The sequence below is a fragment of the Hydra vulgaris genome, chromosome 01 (assembly GCF_038396675.1).
Source record: "Hydra vulgaris chromosome 01, alternate assembly HydraT2T_AEP".
Classification (NCBI taxonomy): domain Eukaryota; kingdom Metazoa; phylum Cnidaria; class Hydrozoa; order Anthoathecata; family Hydridae; genus Hydra; species Hydra vulgaris.
This window is the reverse complement of record NC_088920.1, coordinates 39,825,560-39,850,092: the sequence shown is the minus strand read 5'-3', so window position 1 is coordinate 39,850,092 and position 24,533 is coordinate 39,825,560. Positions and strand designations below refer to the sequence as shown.

The 24,533-nt window shown below is 27.6% G+C and overlaps 2 protein-coding genes across 4 annotated transcripts in view; one reads left to right on the top strand and one right to left on the bottom strand.

Annotated features, from left to right (window-relative positions):
- The window catches only part of LOC100209056 (uncharacterized), a 112,919-nt gene extending 106,384 nt beyond the window's left edge, over positions 1 to 6,535 (bottom strand). For all 3 annotated transcript variants that reach the window (XM_065788150.1, XM_065788152.1, XM_065788151.1), the window contains exon 1: positions 6,405 to 6,535. In XM_065788150.1, the coding sequence (XP_065644222.1) occupies positions 6,405 to 6,459 (55 nt within the window). In that variant the 5' untranslated portion in view covers positions 6,460 to 6,535. The remainder of the gene's footprint in view (positions 1 to 6,404) is intronic.
- A 1,917-nt stretch (positions 6,536 to 8,452) lies between these two features.
- LOC136074400 (uncharacterized) lies at positions 8,453 to 8,986 on the top strand. The gene has a single exon (XM_065786714.1). It carries the CDS (start codon positions 8,453 to 8,455, stop codon positions 8,984 to 8,986), a length of 534 nt encoding a protein of 177 aa, XP_065642786.1.
- Positions 8,987 to 24,533: the final 15,547 nt, after the last annotated feature.

Sequence of the window (24,533 nt, the reverse complement as noted above, 5' to 3'; positions counted from 1 at the left end):
CTAGAACTAGCAGGGCCCATCAGCCATGATCTTCATGTACATCCCAAAGCAGAAGTCCAGCTCCTCAGCGAACCAACAGGAGTAGAAGAACACTCTACTTGCTTCAGCATCCCCTTCATATGTTTGCACCAAACAGGTTATTTTTTATTTCCTTTTAAAAAGTATTAAAAAAAGCTGAGTAAAATTGTTTATCAAAAATAGTTGTATGTAGAAAAACAATGTAAACCTACTTTTAATTTTTTTAGACTACCCACAATGGGAGAAGTTTGTCGTCAAATATATTGGCTAAGATCAAAGAACAATAAACAAAACTTATCCTGTGCACAAATGTCAAGGTCAAGATTTATGGTTTGCAGTGAACGGGAGTGTGAAATTAAAAACAGAGGGGAATTCACTGGTGCATGTATACTCAGAGAACTGTTAAATCTTTGGGACAGGGGTGGTTTTGATTCAAAATTTTGGTTAACAGAGCAAGTAGTCAAGGAATAGCTTGTACAATCTTATGATCGCTACCAGAAACCATGCAAAGTTAGAACCCTTTATGAAAATAGAGAGAAACAGGAGCAATTAAATAAAAAAAAACAGGATTTTGTAAATGAGGCAAACTGTACATTTCAAGTTTATAAAACAGATATCTTAAATCTGATCAAAAATGATGGTAATAGAGACAAAGATGCAAAAAGAGAGGACATTGAGTTCCTGAAGAAAGCATTTAGAGGTGAAATGGTAAAGTTTGACAACAGTAAAGACAAATCTTATCATGACAGAATTAAAGATGGAGAAAAAAGAATGTTTGATATGATAGAGAGAATGCATGATGAACAGAAAAAAGAGAGACAGGAAAGGTCAAAGAAGAAAACAATAGAGGAAAAGGAAAGAATGAAAAATTTTGAGATGGAAGTATCATTTTCATCAAGTGGAACAAGTGCAACTGATAATGATAGTGATTTTGAGCCTTCACCAAAAAAACAGAAGATTAGTAAAGATAGAGTTTGCCTGCAGCTTTCAATAATGACATTCTTGACAAATGGGTTCCATTCTTGACCAGGTATAAGGTAAGCGTTAGAGCAGAAATCTCACTCCTGGCCTCACTTTTTAGTATTGCTGGTGTTGATCTCAATACAGTTCCTGTATCAAAGAGTGGTCTGCATAGAAACAGAAAGATTGTTATTGAAAATGAAGCCGAAATGGTCAGAGAAGAAAATCTAGACAAAGTATGAGATTTAAAGGTTGTCCTTCACTTTGATACAAAACTTGTCAAGCATTATAGAACTGAAAAAAAAATGTCTGAAACTGTAGAAAGGCTAGCTCTCAGTCTTTCGTCACCCCAGGTCAATGAACCCCTAGATTTCTTGCTCGGAGTTTTAGAAATTGAGTCATCTAAAGGACAGGATCAAGTTATTGCTATTCAGAACATTTTAGAATACTATGAGCTCACTGACCAAATCATTGGTTGTAGTGCAGATACAACTGCCTCTAACACTGGAAAGTACAATGGGGCTATAAAGTTCCTTGTGGATCATGTGCTACAACGACCAGTGCTTTGGCTCCTCTGTAGGTACTAAAATATTTATAAAAATCATTTATTTTGTCACATACATTTACATTGTACAGTGTACAGTTTTTCATATTTAAATTTTTTCAGGCACCACATATCTGAAAGGCACATATCACATGCAATGGATTATATTCAAGGAACAACAAAATCGCCATCAAGAGCAATATATAAAGATTTCCAAAATAACTGGCGAGAAATACAAGAAGGAGCTAAAAATATGGATCAATTGCTTTTTTTTAACTATGACAGAGATGAGTTTAAAGTAGGTACTACTTTTCATACAAGAGTAATAGATACTAAGAATTTTTGTGAAACAGCCTTGAAAAGAGATTGTTTTCAAAGAGGAGACTATAAAGCTCTATGTGAACTACTGGTCATTTACCTTGGGGGCCATGTACCTGGTTTCCAATTCAAGCAACCAGGTGCACATCATCATGCCAGATTCATGGCTGACTGCCTATACTTGCTGACCATGCAGCTGACTTCGAAGATAAATTCAAAATTGAATAAAAGTGAGAAAGATATGTTGCAAATGTCAACTGACTTTATTGTCACATTTTATGGATCATACTTCCTGAAGTCTCCTATTGCAGCCCAGGCACCATCAAATGATTTGGATGCTTTCAAACTGTCTTTAGAAATGATGTCAAATGAGCTATATAAATCCAAGTATGGTCCCCTGGCAAAAAAGCTCCATTCAAGCCTGGTTCGTCATAGTTGGTACCTGACTCCTCAGTTGGTTATTCTTTCAATAGCAAATGGTGATCTAGATTCAAAAGAAAGAGCTGAAATAGCTCTAAAGCTGATAAGCTTTGATCCTCCATCACTTGATGAGTTCAGTACAGAACAACCAGATTCACCAACACATATACTTCCCATGTCAGTTTTGTCTGATTTTGTTACAGAGGAGTCCTGGCTGATATTTACTTACTTAGGTATTTCTAGAGAAATGATAAAAACATGGGTAGATGATAACTTTAATGTTTCAAATGTACAAATTTTCAAAATCAAGTAGCAAACCTTGCAGTGGTCAATGATAGGGCTGAGCGCCACATTTGACTTGTTCAAGATTTTGTGGCTCAAACCCATGATGAAGGATTACTACAAGACACAATGCAAGTTGTAACTAAAAACAGAAAAGAAGTTGGAAAAGATATGAAAAAAACTGATTTTATGTGATTTTTTAAAGATTTCGACCTTTTTATTGTTGCTATTTTGTGATAAATACTCATTTGTGATTTTTTAAAAAGCTAAAAATTAAGGAAATATTTTTTTAGATCAAAAATGATTGAAAAGTGAAGATGTTTGCGATATTTTTTTCAATAATTACGCAACCTCTCATATGAAACCTGCTTCTACCTGAACCCATGTACTAAGAAGTCTAAAAAATTTTTTGGTGGGTCCTGGGGCCTAATGATTAAGAATGAGTGCTAATGAAAATATTTTGGTCAGTTTAAAAGTGGGACACCCTAATATATATATATATATATATATATATATATATATATATATATATATATATATATATATATATATATATATATATATATATATATATATATATATATATATATATATATATATATATATATATATATATATATACAACCCGTAGATGTTGTCTGAAAGTTTTTTCCATATTTTGTTGACAAAAAGTAAAAATTAAAATGCAAGACCGGAATTATTTTTTTTTATTAATTGATAGACTGCCTGCCCCAACCAAACCCTCAGTCGATGTAGCAACACTCCCTTGCGGGTCAGGCTAAAAGATAGTAGATGCAGCAGCACTCCCTTGCGGGTCAGGCTATTTGTCAGTCCATGTACCAGCACTCCCTTGCGAGTCAGGCTATTTGTCAGTCGATGTAGCAGCACTCCCTTGCAATTCAGGCTATAAGATAGTAGATGTAGCAACACTCCGCGCATGATTTACAGTAAAAAAAAATAAAAATAAAAACATTTTATTAAAAAAATTAAAAATAAAAACATTGTTTATATTGTTAAAAACATTCAGAATGTTTTTAAAACATTCTGGTCAATTAAATTTGCGTTTTTGTGGTTTTTTTTAAAAACGATTTATTTGTAATTAAATTAATGGTTTTTACTTTCCAGCACGCAAATGTTGGACGAAAGTCAAAAGTAATTAAAAGTGACGTATGTGTTGGTGTAAGAATCACTATTTCCTCCCGCTCTTCCCAAAGACAACAAATTATAGATCTATATATATATATATATATATATATATATATATATATATATATATATATATATATATATATACATATATATATATATATATATATATATATATATATATATATATATATATATATATATATATATACATATATATATATATATATATATATATATATATATATATATATATATATATATATATATATATATATATATATATATATGTATATATATATGTAAATTATGTTAGTGTATTTTACAAATAGAGTGCTCAATGTTCTTAAAGAACAGAGCAATAATAAATTAGTAAAAAACACCAATCTAATTTTTATCTTCTACTTTAAGTTTCACCATTGCTGGATCAACAGGAAGAGTACTCTTCCCAATGATCCAGCAATGGTGAAACTTAAAGTAGAAGATGAAAGTTAGATAAGTGTTTTTTACTAATTTATATATTTATATATGTATATATATATATATATATATATATATATATATATATATATATATATATATATATATATATATATATATATATATATATATATATATATATATAAAGTAGTAGAAAATCACTTAACAAAATTGTTTTTTACTTAACACAGTGTTTTATTAATAAAGACTCATCAGAAATGTATACTGATATGTATACATTTCTGATGTATACGTTTCAGATGAGTCTTTATTGATGAAACACAGTGTTAAATGAAAAAAAATTTTGTTAAGTGACTTTCTACTACTTTATAATTGCTCTGTTATTTTAAGAACATTGAGCACTCTATTTTGTAGAATACATTTTAAAATTGTTTAAATATATATATATATATATATATATATATATATATATATATATATATATATATATATATATATATATATATATGTATATATATATATATATATATATATATATATATATATATATATATATATATATATATATATATATATATATATATATATATAGAAACACCATTTATTAAGATTATATCATTGTATACCTTTCATCGAAAAATAATTACTGCACATTAACTAGTGTTATAAAAAAAAATTTAACACATGTTTAGTGCAAATTTTTGATGCAGTCTTGGAACACATTTATAAGGAATTTAATTTTTAGTTTTAAAAAACAAGGTTTAGTAAAGAAAACAAAAAAATAATTTTCCACAAATGAGCTGCTTTTTTTTTAAGAATAAATAAAATTTAAATATTGAACAATATTTAATAATATTTTTAAATAAATTTGACAGTTAAGTTAAACCCAAACAATAACTTTAATTTTATTAAACTTAAATATATTTTTTTTAATGAAATTTTTAATTAAACTCAAATTACATATTTTTTAAATTCAAAATTGATACAGAGCCGTTACCACCGGGGGCCAGGGGCCTAGCCCCTCCAAAATTTTTTCCTATAAACAAAATGCAAAAATAATTGAATACTATCATTATTCAATTAATTTTAATTACTCATCTATTTAGTAATAAGCTATAATCTTATTACAAAAATACTTACAATTAAACAAAAAATACACATAGCATACTATACAAAAGAAATTCTTAATAAACAAAAAAAATCATAATAAACTTTAACAACATATTACATTCAAGAAATACTTTCATAACAAATTTTATTCATAATAGTATTCACCAACCGCTGTACACAACATTAGCTACCTCCAAGGAACACCACTACTATAGCTTTTACAAAATTGCTACCATATATTCATAGGTTAGAGTTAAGTAATGACACAAGTGTTAAGCAGTAGAAGAACAACTTATTATGAGTCTCGAATGGCTAATATATGCAACTAATGTTTCAGTATGAATTCATCACTTAAAATGGCAGCACAATTGAAGTACCTCCAAGGTACATACATTTTAAAGGTCTCCCCTCCTATCTACCAATATATATATATATATATATATATATATATATATATATATATATATATATATACATATATATATATATATATATATATATATATATATATATATATATATACATATATATATATATATATATATATATATATATATATATTTATATATATATATTTATATTTATATATTTATATATATATATATATATTATTATACATATTTGTATTTACTTAAATTTTTTTTTTTTACATATATATATATATATATATATATATATATTTTTCTTGGGTCTTGTTTATATTCATGTGCGTTAGACTTTGTTTTATTCTAATCGACTTTATTTTACCCATTGTATATTTATTATATTGCGCCTTGAGCCAGTCAATAAATTTGATTGAATAAATTTGATTGATTGATTGATATATACATATATATAATATATATATATATATATATATATATATATATATATATATATATAATATATATATATATATATATATATATATATATATATATATATATATATATATATATATATATATATATATATATATATATATATATATATATATATATATATATATATATAAGGGTATATATAGTAGGGTAAGTTAGTGGTGTTTTTATCATCTTTATTGTTTTTATTAACAATATTATTGTAATAATTCTGATAAAATATTTACTATATATAACATTATTATTAAAATACACTTAAATATTATTATATAATAGTATTAAAAAAAAAAAACTAAAACAAATACCTAGTTTACAAATTTCAACCACAATATCTGATAAATTTTCTTTATTCAATGACATTGTTATTTATATTGTAACTACAGCAAAAAATGCTTTACTAGTAAACTTTTAATAATTTTTAACTTAAAAAAAAAAAATAATAAGTCATAAAAAAGAATGATTTAAAAATCACAATTAAAATTATAATTGATTTGGCTATACACTCATAAACAAAAAAACAAAAAAAATACAAACAAATAGCACTCATATATGAAATAGATTCATAAAGTTATAAACATATTTATTTGAAAATTATTTTTTTTTTGCTGCTTTCTTTGTTGCTGAATCTCGAGTTTACACAATTAGAGACTTATTAATTTTTTTCATAAAGCCTATATATGATATACAAGTCCAAATGCTTTCAGACCCTACAACTTGACTTAAAATTTGACAAGCTAGTTTGAAAGTGATAATATAGTACGAGTTTAATTTTATGTGTTTATTTTAATGGTTTTCAATTATTATCTAAAACGTACAAGTATTCTTATACATGATTAAATTTGTTTCAAATTATTTGTTTTGTTAGGATAAAAACACGGTTTAATTTTAGTTTAGTAGTAATCAAATTTTATAATGGATCTTGTATTGTCTTGACTGTTTTTACTCACTGTCCCTGGATTGCTTCCTTTAGAAGCAAGAGATCTGAAGTAGATTATTCCCACTGCCTGAATTAATCCATCCCCCAATGAAAAACTCAAAACGAGATTGTGCTTTTGGGTTTTAACTGTCAGAAGTGTACCTGAAACGTCTGAACTACCTTAGCAAACATAAAAAAGGAAAAAAAAACATTTAGAGGACAAGAAATAAAGTTTACATAAAAGAAATATTAGAAAGACGATATAAGAAAGAGTGGTAGTGTTAAAAAATAAACAACTATAAACTAATTAGTTATTTATTTACATGAAAATAATTTACAAATTGTTAAATAAAATACAGTTGTAGAACTTAATTCATTATTATTTTAATACAGATCTGACCATCTCACATTGAGAGATTTACAAGGGGGAGGTAATAATTCAGACAGATATAATTTATATCTCTCTAAATTTTTCATTTACATCTACTTTTATATGATAAAAGTATTTGTAAATTATTTTCATGTAAATAAATAACTAATTAGTTTATAGTTGTTTATTTTCTATCACTACCTTTTTTTCTTATATCATCTTTCTTTTATTTCTTTAATGTAAACTTTATTTCTCCTCCTGTAATTATTATATATAAATAACTCGCCTATAAACCCAGAAACGATCTCCACATCTTTAAACCAAAAGAACTAGAATCTATCTTTATTGAAATTATAAATCCAAAAAAATCAAATATTATCGTTGGTTGTGTTTACAGGCATCCAAAAATGTCATTAGAAAACTTCCTATCATTCTATCTTAATCTGTTACTAAAAAACCTAACAAAAGAAAATAAAACTGTATTCATTTTAGGGGATTTCAACATTGATCTGTTAAAGTATGACACAGATTCATATACTAGAGACTTTTTAGATTCACTCACCTCAAATTACTTTCTACCTCACATTGTCCACCCTACTCGTATCTGTAAAACATCAAAAACACTAATAGACAACATCTTTTCAAATCTTAAATCAAATAAATATAAAGCAGGGAATCTTACCACCACAATCTCAGATCAAACTCCATAATTTCAGATAGCCTATAATATTCTTAAACCACCACCTAATAAAAAGCTCTTAATCCAGGAAAGAAACTGGAAAAGGTTCAAAAAGTTGCATTTAGAAACGATTTTCACAATCTTAGTTTAGACAGAGGACCAAAAATATAACCTGATAATTGTACTCAGTCTCTTGAGAATACTATTTCCAACATTAATCTACTGCTCGATATCCATGCGCCTTTGAAAAAGCTTAACAAACAAAACATTAAATTCAAGACAAAACCATGGATATCAGATGAACTCAAGCACTCTATACAGCACAAAAATAATCTCTTTAAAAAATATATTAGGTCTAAAAATCAAACAAATAAAACCATATATCATAATGAGTATAAAACATTTCGTAATAACCACCATTTTAAACTCAAAGAAAGCAAAAAAAAAATACTATGATAATTATTTTACTGAAAACATAAAAAATATAAAAGCAACCTGGAAAGGCATTAAAAACATTATTAATATTAAAAGTAACTCTCAAACAACTCCTAATGTAATCATACATAACAATAAAACAATAACAAACCCCTTTGATATTTGCAATACTTTCAACAACTACTTTACTAACATTGGTAAGGATGTTCAGGCAACAATTCCTTCATCCATGAATCATTTCACATATTACTTATCAAATCCTTTTCAAAAATCATACTTTATAAAACCTACTGACAAACATGAAATTTCAAAAATTATCAACTCTTTAGACGCAAATAAAGCTTCCGGACCAAATGGTCTGCCTGTTAAAATTCTAAAACTATTAGAAACGGAACTCTCAAGAATTCTTTCTAACATTTTTAATATCTCGTTCTTAAGTGGTATTTTTCCAGAAAACTTAAAAACTGCCGAAGTTCAAAACTATTAATATCAAACTATAGGCCTATTTCCCTCCTCTCCAACATTGATAAAATTCTTGAAAGGCTAATGTTTAACCGCTTATACAAATTCTTCAATGAAAATAAATTGTTTTGTGAACTACAATTTGGTTTTCGAACAAACTACTCTACATCACTTGCTTTATTAAGTCGAACAGAAAAAGTTAAAGATTCTCTGGATGAAGGAATGTTTGGATGTGGCACTTTTATCGACCTTCAAAAGGATTTTGACACTGTAGATATTGACATTTTACTTTATAAGCTATCGTACTATGGTATTAGAGGAGTCTCTAACTCTTGGTTCAAATCTTTCCTTACTAATAGAACTCAATTAGTATCCATTAGTGGGATGAGCTCAGACCTAAACAATATCAAAGTAGGTGTTCCTCAAGGATCTGTCCTTGACCCTTTATTGTTTCTTATTTATATAAATGACATGTCTAAAGCTTTAAAATTTTGTAGAGTCTAACACTTTGCAGATGACACAAACCTTCTCTATTTTAATAAGTCCATAAAAAAAATCAACAAATATGTTAACTATGATCTTAAAAAACTATGCCTCTGGCTAAATGCCAACAAAATTTCCCTCAACTCCAAAAAAACTGATTTAATATTATTTAAAAGTCGTCACAAAAAGTTAGCCTGGACTTACCATTATAACGATTTATCTAATAAGTTGAACAGATTCCCTGCCTTCCTGTCAAAGCTAATTTTTCCTGTAAAATCTATTTACTATGCTTTGTTTCACTCTCACCTCACGTATTGCCTTTTATCATGGAGTCAAAACATAAGTACTGTAAATCGCCTATTTATCATGCAGAAAAAAGCAGTCAGGGTTATTGAATTTCTACCAAACAATGCACATACATTCCCAGCGCCATACTATCGCAAGTGCAACAAGTGCAATCGCACTGGGCCCCCTATTAAATAAATTAGAAAAACTTCTCCAATACCATAAATTACTATGAATTAAAAGAAAAAAAATTTTTTTCTAGTTTCTGCACAGGGCCCCCAAAAGTTACAGCACGGCGCTGTACATTCCCATCTTTTAACACACTACAAATTTTAAAACTGCATGGTATTATCAAAATTGAAAACTGTTTATTTATTCACAGCTGCCTAAACAAAAAGCTACCTCCTATATTTAATAAATGGTTTACTCTACGCAGTACAATTAGCTGTCAACTTACAAGAAATTCTTGCAGAGGTGCACTGAGTATGCAAAAATATAATACAAAATCCTACGGCAAACATTCCTTTAAATACTCTGCATTATTGGACTGGAATCAAATTCAAAATAAATTAAAATCAATCCCTTTTAGCAACATCAAAAAATATGTTCTCAAAACCAAATTAAAACACTACTTGCTACATCAAGATAAAAAGAAACAACAGTAGTATCACTGGTGATAATCGATAAATCACCATAAAAAATATATAAGAAACAAATATGAATGTAGACTAATTGCAACCTTCTGTGAGTGTATTATTTATTTTATTTTTTTCTTTTTTTTCTTTTGTTTTGTTTTGTTTTGTTCATGGTCGCTCTCCTCGATTTAGCCTAGCTATATGAGAGTGAACCATCCAGAATGTAGACTGTACAAATACTTTTTATAACGTAGAACATTCTTATGTAAAACATCTATATTTCTGGTGAATATATTGCTTTTTGTTGTTGTTGTTGTTGTTGTAAACATTTTTTTCTCTTTGTTTATGTTTACTAAGGTAGGACGGACGTTTTAGGTACACTTTTGACAGAAAGCGCTACCTATCTATCAGAAAGCTATTATTATTATTCTATTGAGTTTTTCATTGGGAATAATTTAGGCGACGGAATAATTCAGGCGGTGGGAATAATCTACTACAGATCCAGGGTTCAAAGCCTTCACAACGCTCCGCAGTATTCGAGGCTTCAGCAACACTTTTCAAATAGACGTCTAAACCTTCAACTAATTGGTGAGCAGCTCGACCTCAATCAAGGTGCTCTTCAAAAACTATTTGGCTTCTAGATGAAAATGCTTCATTTACAATTTAGTCATCAGGAAGCTCAATACTTACCGCGTAACTAACTCGAACAACTTTCTTATCTTTAGCTCCAAGACAAACTCTGAGCGAATCAACTAATCCTCACTCCATAACCTTTTAAAAAAGGTTTTCAACATAATCATTTGTTACAACGTTAGTTATATCTAGTTCAACGCCGAGTAGTTCAGCGGCTTGATAGTGTTTCAGAAGTTTTGTTATAATTTGGAATATAATCTTGTGCTTTACGGGCGTCTTTAGAGGTGAAATGGTCAAAAAACCTTCGTTGCACGGACATGTGATCGTGATACGAAGATATTTGACCACGAAAAGCTACGCGTGTTCAATATGTACTAAAACTCTCCAAATTCATCCTCAAAAAAATTTTTTGAGCAAGGCTTGGAGGGTCATACCTCAATACTATCTCTATGCGAAAGTTAATAGCTTGCATTAAGATAGTATGATATGTAATAGCTTCGCTCAAATTAACTCCTACCCGCTCCCCATAAAGAAGTTCAAGACCGGTCGCGCTTCGGTAAAGATTTGCCAAAGTTAGTTCACTTTTTAGTGATTTAAGTCAATTATACCTGGTTTTAAGGAGATAATTCAATATACAGTAGTCTTCTCGGTGGAACTCGGGTTGATAAATTTTATGTCCTGCTTTAACAAAGTGACCAGATGAATAACTTGAATTTAATAATGTTTTTTGGTGACAAAAAGTCAAAAAATGTCATAAAAATAAAAATTATAAGATTCATAGACTTTTAAACTAAAACAAAAAATCTCAAATGAAATATAACACCTAATAACCTTTAACGTAAGCTTAAAAAAAATTTAGACCCATTTCTCGCCACCCTACAATTCAAAATGTTTTTAAAATGTTATTATTTCAAAAGAGTCAACTTGACACATTTAAACTATTGAAAATGAACATTTGAAATCTTCAAAAGCCTTCTTTTTTTTATAAATTGAAAACAAGTTTGAAAAATAGAAAACAAAAAAATAAACGTAAAAAAAAATTAGTTCAAATTTTAATAATTTTTATATTAACTCAAAGCAAATCTTTTAAAAACCACTGTAAATTAATAATGAATTATATACTAATTTTAACAAACTGTATGTGTCGTACCTAAAGTTTATAAAACTTTAAACCTTTTCCTTGAAAACCTAAAAAGCTATTATATAATGGTTTCCAAAAATATATATGGAACTAGATATGGTAAATTTCGAACACCGTAGATATTTTTTAATAAAAATTTTTTTTTTTTCAGATCCACCATTTGCACCTCCTTTATTGATGTAACTCATTTAACAAAAACATTATTACTTTTAACTCTGACAAAGATATCGCAGAATGAAACAGCCACAGATTTTATCTGTTATATTATTGAATATTATATCACATTACTTGGAGTTTTGAATAAAATAACAATTAATTTTTAGGACGATGGAAGCAGTTCACCTAAAATAAAGCGCAATTTTATTGGATTAGTTACAGAGCAATATAATATTGTCATTTATGGCGTTAACATTTATGGTAAAGGTCTATCACTTACAGTGACAGCTTTTTCATTTGAAGTCAGTAAGGAATATATCTTGATGAAAATCTTACATGGAGACAGCACATCGAAAATTTAAGCAACAAAATTTCAAAAAGTATTGGAATGTTATACAAATTAAAAAGCTATTTAAACATGCGCACTTTAACTCAACGGTATTATTCACTTATTCACTGCCATATCAACTATGCAAATATTGCGTGGGGCAGTACTAACAAAAGTAAACTTTATCGTCATCAGAAATATATTGCACGTTTAGTTAATTCTTGTGATCGACGAACTTATTTAATGCCTCTCTTAAGAAAAATGAATGTTTTAAACACATATCAACTTAACATATTCTTTGTTTTATGAACAAATGTAAAATGAAATGATCTCCGTCTCCTTCTCATAGTTTATTAAAAACAAAACAAAAAAAAATACGATCTACGAAATGATGATTTTTTGATGCAACCATTTTTGAATAACAATCATTGTCATTTTTGCATATCATTTTGTGGACCGTATCTTTGGAACAAAAATGTCTTAAATAACTTTGATTTTTCTTTTGAATGGAATTACATATCTTTTTAAAAAAAGTTGAAAGAAGTAGTTTTTTAAAATTGACAATATACAAATGTACTTTTAAATCCTTTTGAAAATTTTTTTATCTATTAGTTATATAGGTTTATAGTTATATATGATTTGTAATGTTATTATTATTTACGATCTGCTAGCCTGTATTGCTATTATATTGTCTGTCTATATTACTTTTAAGAAATTTTTTTTGTAAATTTTTTATTTTTTTATTTTTTTTATTTTAAACTTTTATTAAAAAATTTTTTTTTGATATGATTTGAAATTCAATTATTTACGATCTGCAAGCCTGTATTGCTATTATATTATCTGTCAAATTATCTTTAAGAAATTTTTTGCAAACTTTTAATTTTTTTTGTAAATTTTTTTATTCAAATCTTGTTATTCTTTTATTATTGCAAAACACAAACTATTTTATTTACTACGTTAAATATTTAACATAAATAACGTAAATATGCAACAACGTCTTTTTACAGCGGTACTTGACAGCAAGGCTGTACGGTCTTCTACAAGTTTCCGCATTCTTTTTATATATATATATATATATATATATATATATATATATATATATATATATATATATATATATATATTAAAAATCTTCACTTGTAATTTTTTATATTATTATATTTTAGCTTGTAAATTTTATGAAATATCAACGTAATGTTTTAAAATTTAATTAAAAAAAAAAAAAGTAAGAACTTTTCATAATATTGCTTTTTTTATATATATTCATAATTATATCATTTTTATAATCTAATTTTATAAGTATTGAAAGTTTGTAATGTAATAAATTTTCTAGGCTATGAGAATTAAACTCTGATTTTAAATACTCCTTCGGGCTCTTGGTTGAGTAAAGACTAGATATTGTGCCTCGATAAAAGTACTCATCTTAGGCTAATGTTAACTGCATATGATTACTGTCTTGTAGCAGGCCTCCTAAGCAATGACTTTTGGGGTAAGCAGATTAATAATGTTAGTCTCAAGTCCCTTTTTCATTAAGCTGGCTAATACAAAATTGAAAGCTGTTTTTATTGTTTCTTGATAAAGATGACGGATGCTGTACTTCCTCCAAGAATTGCATAGCTTCTTTGATGGTCTGCAAGGTGTATCCGCTAAAAACCATCAGCACCACCTAACTGTTTTAATATATCTTACAAATCTTTTGGTTTCAAATATTTTTATGGTCTTTAAAATAACTTTTATTCTGTTGAAAATTACCTCTTGTAAAATTCACTAGACTTCTTCCCAGGCTCTTTCTGTTGCTAATTTAAATTCGGCTATTTCATCTTCAAATCTAAGTTTTGATAGCTAGTATCACTTGGTTTCCAAAGACTCCAATAGTCACATGCTTAGCCTGGCATATACTTACGCAACAATTATTCTATCTGTTGAAAATACGGTTTGAATCCTCTGACTATTTTATTGTGCTTCATAAAATCAACTAAAATAAATTTTCTTTTCTCTTTTTTCTTTATCATTCTCCTTCTTCTTAAGAGATTCTCTTTATTCTTCAGTCAATTTTATTGCTTGCAACTTTAAAATAGGTGTTATAACTGTAATAGGTTATAGTAGCTTTATAATACTTTAAAATTTTAATAGGTATATTATTAGGAGAGTTTAATGCTTATCACACTTAATATCTAGGCTCTAACACAACTGACCCTGTTGGCACTTGAGCTCATAACTTCTGTATGTTTTTCATCTCTCCACTGATAAATGCGCCTCTTACATAATTTCTTGAACCCAGGCAGGTATCAAATCCTTTGTTCCTTCTATGGTTTTTACTTGTGCAGCTGCCATTTTTAATCATAATTATTATTTTATAAATCTTTTTCAAGCCTGAGAACAAATGTCTATTTTTCAAGCTTAAGAACGAATGTCTAATTTTCAAGCTTGAGAATAAATGTCTATTTTTCAAGCTTGAGAAAAATGTCTATTTTTCAAGCCTGAGAACAAATGTCTATTTTTCAAGCCTGAGAACAAATGTCTATTTTTCAAGCTTGAGAACAAATGTCTATTTTTCAAGCTTGAGAACAAATGTCTATTTTTCAAGCCTGAGAACAAATGTCTATTTTTCAAGCCTGAAAACAAATGTCTATTTTTCAAGCCTGAGAACAAATGTCTATTTTTCAAGCCTGAGAACAAATGTCTATTTTTCAAGCTTGAGAACAAATCTCTATTTTTCAAGCTTGAGAAAAAATCTCTATTTTTCAAGCCTGAGAACAAATGTCTATTTTTCAAGCCTGAAAACAAATGTCTATTTTTCAAGCCTGAGAACAAATGTCTATTTTTCAAGCCTGAAAACAAATGTCTATTTTTCAAGCTTGAGAACAAATGTCTATTTTTCAAGCTTGAGAACAAATATCTATTTTTCAAGCCTGAGAACAAATGTCTATTTTTCAAGCTTGAGAACAAATGTCTATTTTTCAAGCTTGAGAACAAATGTCTATTTTTCAAGCCTGAGAACAAATGTCTATTTTTCAAGCCTGAGAACAAATGTCTATTTTTCAAGCCTGAGAACAAATGTCTATTTTTCAAGCCTGAGAACAAATGTCTATTTTTCAAGCCTGAGAACAAATGTCTATTTTTCAAGCCTGAGAACAAATGTCTATTTTTCAAGCTTGAGAACAAATGTCTATTTTTCAAGCTTGAGAACAAATGTCTATTTTTCAAGCTTGAGAACAAATGTCTATTTTTCAAGCCTGAGAACAAATGTCTATTTTTCAAGCCTGAAAACAAATGTCTATTTTTCAAGCCTGAGAACAAATGTCTATTTTTCAAGCCTGAAAACAAATGTCTATTTTTCAAGCTTGAGAACAAATGTCTATTTTTCAAGCTTGAGAACAAATGTCTATTTTTCAAGCCTGAGAACAAATGTCTATTTTTCAAGCTTGAGAACAAATGTCTATTTTTCAAGCCTGAGAACAAATGTCTATTTTTCAAGCTTGAGAATAAATGTCTATTTTTCAAGCCTGAGAACAAATGTCTATTTTTCAAGCCTGAGAACAAATGTCTATTTTTCAAGCCTGAGAACAAATGTCTATTTTTCAAGCTTGAGAACAAATGTCTATTTTTCAAGCTTGAGAACAAACGTCTATTTTTCAAGCTTGAGAACAAATGTCTATTTTTCAAGCCTTAAATTTAAATTTAACTAGATTCTTTTTAGTTTTTTTAAGCTATGTAATATTTTTAACAGAAAAAAATTGACCCTAAGATTTTTGATTCTAAAAATAGAAAAAATGTTTAATTTATAGTTAAATGCCTCTAAATAAAATCCCCGTTTTAGGAGAGGCAATTAACAATAAATAATTTTGAGAAAGTTTTTCTTTTTATATGGTCCTAGATTTTTTTACAGACAAATTATACGGGATTTGATTTATTAATTTTTATTTTTAATGATTCAAAAATTGAATGTACTTTTTAATCAATTATTTTTTTGTTTACTTTATTAATAACATTTTTTCTTTCAGCCGTTAAACCTGGTTTTAAAACAGGTATACTTTTGGTGCAGTGATTATTGACGTTTTTATGCAGCAGTGAGTTGTTGTGGTGTTCTATAACTGTTAAACCGTCCTAATATTTTTGAAAATATATATTCTAAAAAACATTAGGGAGAGATGGATCTTTTTCTCACTTTTTTTACTTACTCAGCAAAGTTTTTATGAAAACGTAAATAACGCAAATAATTTTAAACTTTCAATGTAAATTAACAGTTATGTAAAAAAAATTTACTTTTAAAAAAAAACTTTTTTATTTAAAAAAAAAAAAAATGATATTAAGGAATTATATTACCATAATTGTTAAATAGAACTTATGGGGGGCTTAATGATAAGATGAATTTTGTCTTCTTCAAGCCCCAGTCATGTAAATATTTGTTTTTATAAATTACGAGTGTAAATTATTTTCAATCGGCAAATACAATACTAAAAAAAAAAAAAAAAAAAAAAGAAAATAAGTTATATTAAAGTAAATGTAAAACTTAACTTTACAAATAAAATATTTCAAATTAATTAGGTTAAATAGATTATATAAAATTAAAATTAAAATTTTATAAGCTAACAGGTTATTAACTTTTAGTTACAATTAAAAATAATTTTAGTAGTGAAAAAAGTAAAGTTAGTAAGTAAATTTACTTGTTTTCTGAACAGAATGAAATGCTAAAAGTAAGACTTGCAGCAAACTAGATAACCTTTATTTTGCTACATTTTTTCTGAGCGGTTTCGAGTACTTATTCCGTGTACAGGTTGAAAATATCAACAATATATTTTTGTCTATAATTTTTTTTACCTTTCCAAGACCATGAAGGCCATTACAGTAGAGGAAGCTACTTTATTTGTGGTTACCAACCCTCTCTCAACTTTATCATTTCGAAGCACGAATCTTGACGATCAAAGCACTGCGCAGAGAAACAAGTTGAGTGCGGTACTACCTGGGACGTGGTGGGGATCAAACTCGAAACTTCTCACTTATGAAGCAAGCGCTCTACATTCATTATCACAAACATTACAAATCAACTACTATAGGAATGTAGGAACTTTGGTGGAAAACTAAACTATTATTACTAAGTTATTCTAATTTTACCTTTTTAGCATTTGCAATTTCTCATGCAATCTGTTTTACGGTTACAACTCACAAGATGTAGCAGAATTTCTAGTGCTGGCAATTGAAGGTTTAATGTTAGTGAGAGATTAGATCAAATCATTTTCCAACCCCATTCCAGTAGGAATGGGGTTGAAAAATGAAACCCTATCGAAGGTTTTTTGAACTGCTTTTGGTGCTACTCTGTAAAAATATTTATGATAGTTTGCGATTTATAGAGTACTACAAAAAATTATTTGACTTCTGGGGTGTTAAATACGCGGCTTTACATAAAGTCACATTGTTATGCAAAAATTTAACGGCTTTCTTTTTGCCTTGACGGTTAGAAAATGATGTTGAGTCACATTCAGACATTGCATGTAAAAGCAGCAACTGCCAAGAAAATTTGCCAAGGCCTTTTCTTAGATTGTTTGTGCCGTAAACATTGTCTTGCTTATGATCTTTTTAAGGTTATATCATGAAAAATTTGTTTGTTGAACCTGTTAGTGCCATGAGTAATACAACCAGATCAGTGTATTCTCCAATAACTGTAATAGGTTTGATTAATTCATTTCTTACTAAATCCAATACTGTATTGAAAATTAGTTTATCCGCATTTCCTGGAGCCTGTTTAACATAAGTTCCAGAATCTAGAAGGAATGAATTAACTGTTGTTAATTCGTAAATGATAACATCTGCTGAAGCTGCCTTGGAATGGCGTTTTCTGTGTTGTTTGGATTTGATATTAGGAAGACCATCAGAACAGCCATTAAAAACAACCCAACCGTTCTTTCTATATTGACGTAGCACATATGATAAATAAGATTTATATATAGCGTTATATGTTGCTTGTCTCATCCATGTAATGCAGTGAAGTGGATATCCCCCATCGTTGACAAGCTTTAAGATTCATTGCACTCCATAAAACTACTTTTGAACTTTTTTGTATTAAAAGTGACTCATCAAAAAGTGCTGGAGGCCTTGTTGCCGACTCGTACTCAAAACATGCTGAAAGTTCTTTATCTGTTTTGATTGTAAATATTATTTTATTGAAGAGTTGCAAAGTATTAATAACTACTTTTTCTCCATAAACCTTTACTGAAGTCAAAAAGGAACCCAGGAATAGAACTTTATCCGTCCGTTTAAAGTGAATATCGGCAAAATTCATGCCAATCATTATATTTATTTAAGTTTATTCATTAAAAAAAAAACTATTAATTAGTTATATGTGATTAACGATTAAAGGGTTATTTAATATTAAAACGTGCTAAATTTCATCGCTTACAACCGATATAACATAATACCTGGCATTTTGTTTTAAAAGGCATCGAGCTAGTTATCAAGCTACTATAATAAGAAAATAGAATTAGGCGGTGCTGCTATATCTATGTTATAACGGTTCAGGTCCGTTAAGGTAAGTATTTCCTCATCCGTTTTTCTTCGTGAACGGGATTGGTAAGAAAAAAATAATCACGTGAGCATGCGTAGTTTTACTTTGAACGTATTTAAATTTATAATGCCCACGTGATTAATTTTCTCTTTCGATTCCCGTTCCTGTGAAAAAATGGATGAGTGGAAACTCGTTAAAACGTTTAGAGCGAAAAACGTGAAAGCGAAAAGGTAACTGGTCTCTATTAGCAACGAATAACTTTTAAATAAAAGTTTAATGAAAACGAATTTAATATATATTTAAATATACTTAAAGTAGTAAATAATAATTTAAAAATGGTAATAAATTATTAATTTAAATTATTATTAAAAAGTTAATTTAATGCAACGATTCGAAAGCAAAGATAAAATCAGGCTGTATTGTTAAAAAAAAAAAAGGTAAAGAAAAAGTTCGTTTGAACTTCTTTTTGCTTTAACGACCCGCTACTGTTGTAACATAGATTTCTGTATACTAAAATCGTACATAGTACTCAGGTGGTTTCAGGCCAGTCCAAATATTTATAATAGCTCGACTGACCTTCTAACATACTTTATTTAAAACAAACTTTTTTTAAAAATTGTTGTTTGAACTAAATAATACCTAGCAAAAGTTGTGCCAAATAAAAATAAATGTCATCGATAAAAATAATTTTTTTTTTTTTTATCCATTTATTTAACCATAAAATATGAAAATTTACAGTAGTATTTTACAAACTCACATAAATAAGGTTAGGTGTCACTCATATAGTTAAAAACTAGTTAATGGAGTGACACCTGAAAAAAAAAAAATAGATAATGCACTGAAAGAATTATAAATAAGAAAAATTAAAAAGAAAAAAAAAAAAAGAAAGAAAAGAAAATAAAGCACTATTAATTAAAGATGATAATAATAATTGCAATAATAATATAATAAAAATAATAATATTAATAATAATGTGAATAAAAAAATAAATAGTAACTTCATCATGATAACTTTACTAAAAATTATAACTAACGATAAAAACAATGGTAAAAATAATTATAGTAAAGTTTATAACTACGTCAGAAATTAATAAAATAAACATAACAATAGCAAAAATTAGGACAATAACCATAAAAACTATTACTACAATTGAATCACTATCACCATCATTATAAATAATATTAATAAGATTTATAAAACAAAGATAAATTAATGATAGTAGTAATATTAGTAGAGTTAAAAAAGACAGTATAAAATAAAAGTAATAATAGTTTTATAAATACAGTAATATAAAAAAAGCAATAATAACAAAAAATAAAATTAATGTTCATTAAATATATACTCAAATATAAATTTCTTAATTTGGTTTCGATTGAGAAGAAGAATGTTAGTAATAAAAGGGTATTTAGTTAAAATCTTTTTTTTTATAAATGGTATTATTTGGTTCCAGCGAGAAACACATTGATGTTTAATAGAGAGCTTGCCATATTTGATAGTGTTGAAAAAGGAAGTGTGCAAGTTCAAATTTTCAGTATTTCGAGTGTATTATTTGTGTGTGTCACTTGTTTTAATAAAAAAATTTCAGTACAAATTTGGTAGTTTTATTGAAGAAAATCAATCACAAAGAGACAATTTTAAAGCTTTAAAAGATTTAGAAATTTTAGAATTTTTAATTCAGAAAACCTATTTTCGATATTAGATCGTAAGGGAGAAAATATCATAATTCTTAAGGAAGTGCGTTGTAAACTGTTTATACGATGTAATAGAAAACTACCTTTTTGACCCCAAACAGAGCAACAATAACTTAGATGTGAGGAGAACAAGGAATAGTAAATTGATATTAAAACATGTTGGGGAACATAGTGTCGTATTAATACAGCATGCTATTGGCACGTGAGAGTTTTTTATTTAATTGAGTTAGTTGATAGTACCATGATAGGTTTTTATATATTTTATATATTTTATATATTTAGATGGGAAAAGTTTTTTTGCCATTAATTCTAATTTTCACATTATTACTATCAATCTTTTTTTTTTGCAGGGTGAAAAATAATAAATTCAGTTTTATTGATATTTAGGAAAAGAACAGAACCCTGTGGTACACCATACTTAATGTGTCCTAGAACAGAACCCTGTGGTACACCATACTTAATAACTTTACATGTGGAATGAAACCCATTAATCAAGACAAACTGAGTACGTTTGTTAATATAGGATTAAAACCAATCATTAGCGATACCCTGTTTGCCATAGTGATACAATTTTTCAGTTAAAATCTTATGGTCAACTGTATCAAATACTTTTTGGAGATCAATAAAGACGCCACAGGCAAAAGAACCACTATCAACCGCATCACGAATCATTTCAGTAATGCTAATAAGTGCATGGGAAGTAGAGTGTTTTAAACGAAATCCAAACTGACGGCCGTAGAGACACTTAGAACTATCAAGAAAGTAGTAAATACGAAAATACATTAATTTTTCAAGAATTTTGCTGATATTTGATAATAATGATATTAGTCTATAGTTATTGCAATCAAGTTTTGAGTCCTTTTTATGGATTGGTTTAACAGATGCAGTTTTTAAAATATTAGGGAGTATACCAGTATCATATTGACGACAATATGAGGGTTGAGGTAGATCGGCTTTTAACTAAAATAAGAATATTTTTAAAAGTAGTGGTTAAAATCATTAAGCACAAATTTTCTAGAAATATAGAATCTTAGAAGTATCGATATTGTATTCTATCATTATTGCATAAATTGATTTAGAGGGTTAGCTAGAAAATTTGACAAATTGTCATCGTATTTGGACATACTTTACGATTTTGTTTTTTAAGGCTTTTTAAAAGCCTTAAAAGCAGTAATGCTTATGTCAAGTGAAATAATATTGGTAATAAACAAAATGAAACGTGAAGTTGTGCTTTTATTTGCACAGACATACAGATATATATATATATATATATATATATATATATATATATATATATATATATCAACAAGAAAAACAATGATTATTTGATAACAAGATTTGAAGTATTTGCAGAAAAAAAATGATTTAGATTGAAATAAATAATTTAAAAGAAGATCCTCCTTTAAATTATTTACTTCAATCTCAACTATTTCTTTTCTCAATTTTTCATATCTTCTGTTGATTTATTCCTAAGAATAATTCAGCAGAAGATATGAAAATTTGAATTGTAAAATTCAATAAAGTTGCATGTAAAGATGTATTCATATTTTTGACATAACTAATTCAACCAATTCTTCTGCAAGCAAAAGATGAAAGTTTCTTAAAATATTTTGTTTGAAAGAATTCATTGCTTTAAGTATAAAGAATGTATATTGTAAATCGACAACAACTAGGACTCCATTAGTAGTAGAATTTACAAGTAGTTCTAATAAGTTTATTAAAAGCAGCTGTTTAAAGATACTGGGAGTTGTAGAATTTATATAAGCACTTATAAAAATAAATTGGAAAAAAATTGTAATTAGTTTTGTAAAACAAAAAAGTAATTGATTTTGAAAATAAATTAAAGTTTCACTTAAAAATGAAAAGTTGTTTACACTTAAGAAGGTGAATCAAACAACTGCTTTGATTATGGGATTGTCTATCCAGTCAGTACACTCCATTACAAAAACAACTTTGGAATTATTAAGCCATTGTACCAATTTTGCACCGAAGTTAGTGTGCTGCTTTGGTATATCATTTGAGTAATAATATCAATTAAAAAATGCCGATAGATTATAAAGATAAATCATAGTTATTGTAATAAATTGTTTTATTATTATCAAAACTATCTGATTTATTTGTTAATAATTATGATCCAGCCAACAAATAGATTTTGTAATAAACTGTTGTTTAGTAAGTGTCTTGATTGAAGTTGAAGCTTTTTGCATCTACATTTATTGCTAATTAAATTTCTATTATACAATTGGTTTTTCATATTAAAATTTGGTTCGCTTTTTTTTATTTGTTTGTTTCTACTCATTCCAGTTCTTAACTTTTGAAAAAAAAATTTAATTGCTTTTTAGATATATTAATTAAGAACAATCTCTGCTTGGCATTAAAGCATTAACAAAATAGTTGTTAAGATAATAAACCTGTGTTTAATAAAAAACTGAATGAACAAAGTCTAATGAACACCATAACAATTCCAGTATTTAAATAGACACTTGGGGGTGGCGACTCTTTATCTCTTTATTCGTTTATACCTTTATTCCACAATACAATTTTGTATTAAGGTTATTAAAAACATTAACATAAAACTGATTAGTATAACCAAGTAACATAATATCGATTAATCAATTTTTACCGATAAAGTAATAAATAAAGAAATGAATTATGATATGAATTTATCATACTATATGCTGACCCTAACGCTAACATGAATTCATAATGTTCATAATGTTATGAATTCAAGATAGCGCAGAAAAATTTTGTCAGATTTTATAAATCAAAAAGTCATCAATTCATTATAAATCAGCGTTTTGAAATTCTCCCGCGAGAATTTATGATAAAAGTCATGTCATCCGCACATAAGCGAAAGAAACCCGAAATTTACGGAGACTGGCTTTGAACTACCTCAATACTATTTTGCATTTAAAATACACGAAGTTATTTAGGATACAAAAAATGTGGTTTTAATGATGAATAAATTTTTATTCATCATTAAAATATATTTATACTTAGGTTTAATTGGGCACTTAAATTAATTTTTGTTATAGTTTTGATCTATTTTAAACTACTTAATTTTTAATTTAGATTTATAATCGAAGTAAAAATTAAACACTTATATTGGGAGAAAATGGTTATGTACCTTGTTAAGTTATGAGTTATTTTATCTATTTATATATGCAGTATGAAGGTTTTTAAATGTCTGAAATAACCAACTTTTAAACAAAGAGAACATTCCAAATTTTTTTATGTTCATATGTATGACGAAATGATTCTTAACAAAAAAATTGCTGTGATAGGAGAATGGGAACAGTAAACCCTAAAATCTTAGCCCCGCCTGCCCCAAACGTGAGAACAACAAGTTGTGAGAACGTGAGAAGTTGATGAAATATTTTTTGTACTATTTTCAACTAGACTTATATTCATCGAGAAATTTTAAAATTCATTGTATAATTTTTCAGCGTTCTAAAATTATGACCATATAAAATTTGCAATCCCCTCAAATTGAGGGGTTTAAACTTTATATGAACATAATTTTTGAACAATACCATATTTTACTATGAAATTTAAGATTTCACAATGAATATAAATCTAGTTGAAAATAGTACAAAAAATATTTCATCAACTTGTTGCTCTCACGTTTGGGGCAGGCGGGGCTAAGATTTTAAGGTTTCTTGTTCCCATTCTCCTATCACAGTAATTTTTTTAATGAAGAATTTTTTCGTCATGCATA

Coding starts and splice junctions, on each gene's coding strand:
- LOC136074400 (XM_065786714.1), top strand. CDS start 8,453: ATGAGTATAAAACATTTCGTAATAACCACCATTTTAAACTCAAAGAAA.